The following is a 3,327-nucleotide window of genomic DNA, read 5'->3' as shown; positions in this document are numbered from 1 at the left end:
ACAAAGAGTGAGAGTAAAATTGATAGTTGCAGTTTCAGTGGAAGAAGCCATTACTACTCCTTCCTTCTATCAGAAGCCAAAATAATGAAAAAGTGATCTACCTTAGAGAGAGAAAAAACCCTAAACTTTCTCTATCAAGATATCATCTCTCTGTTTCTCTTTCTCTCTCTCTGTATACTCTGTTTCTATATCTTTGACTCCATTGCCATTAAAGCTTCATCCATCTCAATCAACTAAACTCTCAAAACCCATCATTTATAATACAAGAAAAACAATACCCATTCTTCTAAAACCCTAAAAAATCTCTCTATCTTTGTTTCTTTCTCTAGAAATGGTGAAATCAATAGTCACTCTGTTTTATCTGATAATCTTTTTGCAGAGTAGTTTAAGTGGATTATCAATGTTAGACCCAATTGATTTCTTAGCTTTACAATCAATAAGAAGAAAGTTAGAAGATATGCCTGGTTCAGATTTCTTTTCTTCATGGGATTTCACTTCTGATCCATGCAATTTTGCAGGTGTTTATTGTGATTCAAATAAGGTAATATCTTTGAATCTAGGTGATCCAAGAGCAGGTGCACCAGGTTTAACTGGTCATATTGATTCAGCAATCGGAAACCTAACTTCATTAGCTGAGTTCTCCATTGTTCCAGGTAGAATCTTTGGGTCACTTCCAGAAACCCTTTCTCATTTAAAAAATTTGAGATTTTTAGCTATTAGTAAAAACTTCATTTCTGGTTCAATCCCAGATTCTATTTCATCGATTCCTAATCTTCAAACTTTAGATCTTAGTTATAATCAATTAAATGGGTCGATTCCAAAATCAATTTCAACTTTACCTTTACTATCAAGTTTAATTCTTTGTCATAATCATCTCTCTGGTTCACTACCAACATTTTCATCACAAACCCTAACTCGTCTTGATCTTAAACACAATCATCTCTCTGGTTCTCTCTCTCCTACTTCTCTTCCTCCTTCACTTCAATTTCTCTCTCTATCACAGAACACCCTCACCGGACCAATAGACCAGCTCTTACTCCGGTTAAATCGACTCAACTACCTTGACCTAAGTATGAACCAGTTCACCGGACCAATTCCGGCAACTATTTTTACTTTTCCGATATCGAATCTTCAGTTACAGAGGAATCTATTTTCTGGTCCGATTCGACCGTTGAATCAAGTTTCAATCCAGTCCGTTGATTTAAGTCATAATAGATTAAGCGGTGATATTTCTGCGTTATTATCTTCGGTACAAAACTTATATCTGAATAATAATAGGTTTACTGGGGAGGTACCGAATACGTTCGTTGATAGATTAATGGAAGAGGGTATACAAATACTTTATCTACAACATAATTTTCTAACAGGGATGGAGATTGATCCAATGGCTGAGATTCCTCTAAGTACATCTTTGTGTTTACAGTACAATTGTATGGTCCCACCAGTTCAGACACCTTGTCCACTTAATGCTGGAACGGAAAAGACAAGGCCCACAACTCAGTGTATCGAATGGAAGGGTAAAAATGGAAGAAAATAAATTCTCAAGGGCAAAATAGGAAAAAGATATAATTTGTCTACTAATTTTTATTTGTTGTAATTTTGTTTAGTTATTCTTTATTTATTATTTGTGTATGGAAATTACTTAAGCCTTCCAATCTTTCATATTATTATGTCTTTAGTCTATACAATTTTGTCTAGTTCATCACACATAGGAAATCCATGTTGGAATTTTCGACTTGGTGAGAACGAAAGCGAAGCTAATATTTTCCCGCCCGACAAGAGAGCAATCTGACTATTGGATCTTGAAATTAGAGCAAATTAGCATCAAATTGTTATTGATAGTAGATAAGTAATCTTACTAATACGTCTATGGTTAGTTAGGAGAGAATACCATAAATCAATTATTTGTATTTACTAAATAAAATTAAATATTTATTTTACAATGAAGATACCTTATAACCATTATCAATGTGGACTTTATAGATAAAAACTTCATCTTGAGCTTGGAAAATCACATATGGTCCCAATGTACACAACCTCCAGACACCTAATACTAAATCATAGCTACAAATAGGTAATTGATACAAATCCATAATTAATTAAAGAAGTACCTCGCCAATTAATTTGGACGTTGTGGCACTTACCTGCACTTTCTAAACTTTTCCCTGATGCCACATCTAAATAATATTTCTTTCGTGCTGCTCTCTCAATTATAAAGTTGTAATGCTTCCCGATTCGATCATAATCAGGATAGATTTACTTTTGATCAAGGCCATCACAATATTGTAGTTGGTGCACTAATCCACGTCATAGCATTAAGAGATATATCTGGAGTTCCAGAATTTAGCATCTCAATATTTTGGTTCACCTCCATTAAAAATCTTCATCATCTTCTCCCTAACATGATTCACTAAAATCTACTTTTTGCAGCAATGTCTAGGCTCATTACAGTTGTAGCATAGTCCTTTTACTTGTTTCTTGTAGTTTAGGTTGGGACAGTCATCGAACATGTAGGGTGGACTGTTTTGGCACTACAACGAAGTTCGTTAATAGTTAAATTGATAATATTGCGCTCGACCTTGCTAAATTCATGTCTTCATAAAGATGAGCTAGACCAATTGCAACCGATAAAGTTGTTGGTCTTTCAACTTGTACATCTGTTCTAATAGAATCTCGAAGTCCACTCATAAAGCAACTCATCTGTCTATCTTGTGGTAAATACCCAATCTTAGCCAGTAGCTTTTCAAACTCAGTTTGGTAATTTCTCTCTCATAGTACCTCTTTGGTCAAGTTTAATCAGTTCACCAATTGACTCAGTCCAAACCATGCTAGCAATCCTTCCTTAAATTCCCTCCAAGGAATATCATGTCCTACTTCTTTGAATAACTTCTACCAATATTGTGTGTTACCTCCAAGACGAAACTCATGCGAGTGAAACCCAATCAAACTCAGGTGTTTGTTGAAATTGAAAGAACTGTTGTGCATTGAGAATCAAGTTTAACCAAACTTGGTCCATACGAATTTGTAAAATTTGAATTTGACGATCCACAATTACCATTTATTGAATCTCTAGTTGGTTAACTCCAATCGACAACCTTTAACCCCAAAAAGTAATTTCTGATTAAAAATAAAGATGTTTCCTAAGTCAATCTCGATGAGTAAGTTTTTTTATGCTCCAAATACTATTTTGGATGCCCCAAATTTCCAATCTTTTCTAAAGAAAAAAAGAAGGTTCATTAATAAAAGTCTAACTACTTCAGCTTTACTTCAAAAAATTATTTATTATGGTGTTCACATCACAATAACTGCAATTATCATTTAATTTGT

At 34.1% G+C, this 3,327-nt stretch overlaps 1 protein-coding gene across 1 annotated transcript; it reads left to right on the top strand.

Annotated features, from left to right (window-relative positions):
- Positions 1–1,683, top strand: LOC147537145 (uncharacterized). The gene has a single exon (XM_086644240.1). It carries the CDS (start codon positions 332–334, stop codon positions 1,535–1,537), a length of 1,206 nt encoding a protein of 401 aa, XP_086500366.1. The 5' UTR covers positions 1–331; the 3' UTR covers positions 1,538–1,683.
- Positions 1,684–3,327: the final 1,644 nt, after the last annotated feature.

This window comes from Eschscholzia californica, unplaced genomic scaffold (assembly GCF_041429995.1).
Source record: "Eschscholzia californica isolate CP2 unplaced genomic scaffold, dmEscCali1.0.p SCAF_5, whole genome shotgun sequence".
Lineage (NCBI taxonomy): Eukaryota > Viridiplantae > Streptophyta > Magnoliopsida > Ranunculales > Papaveraceae > Eschscholzia > Eschscholzia californica.
The sequence above is the reverse complement of the archived record's forward strand: the minus strand, read 5'-3'. Positions and strand labels throughout refer to the sequence as shown.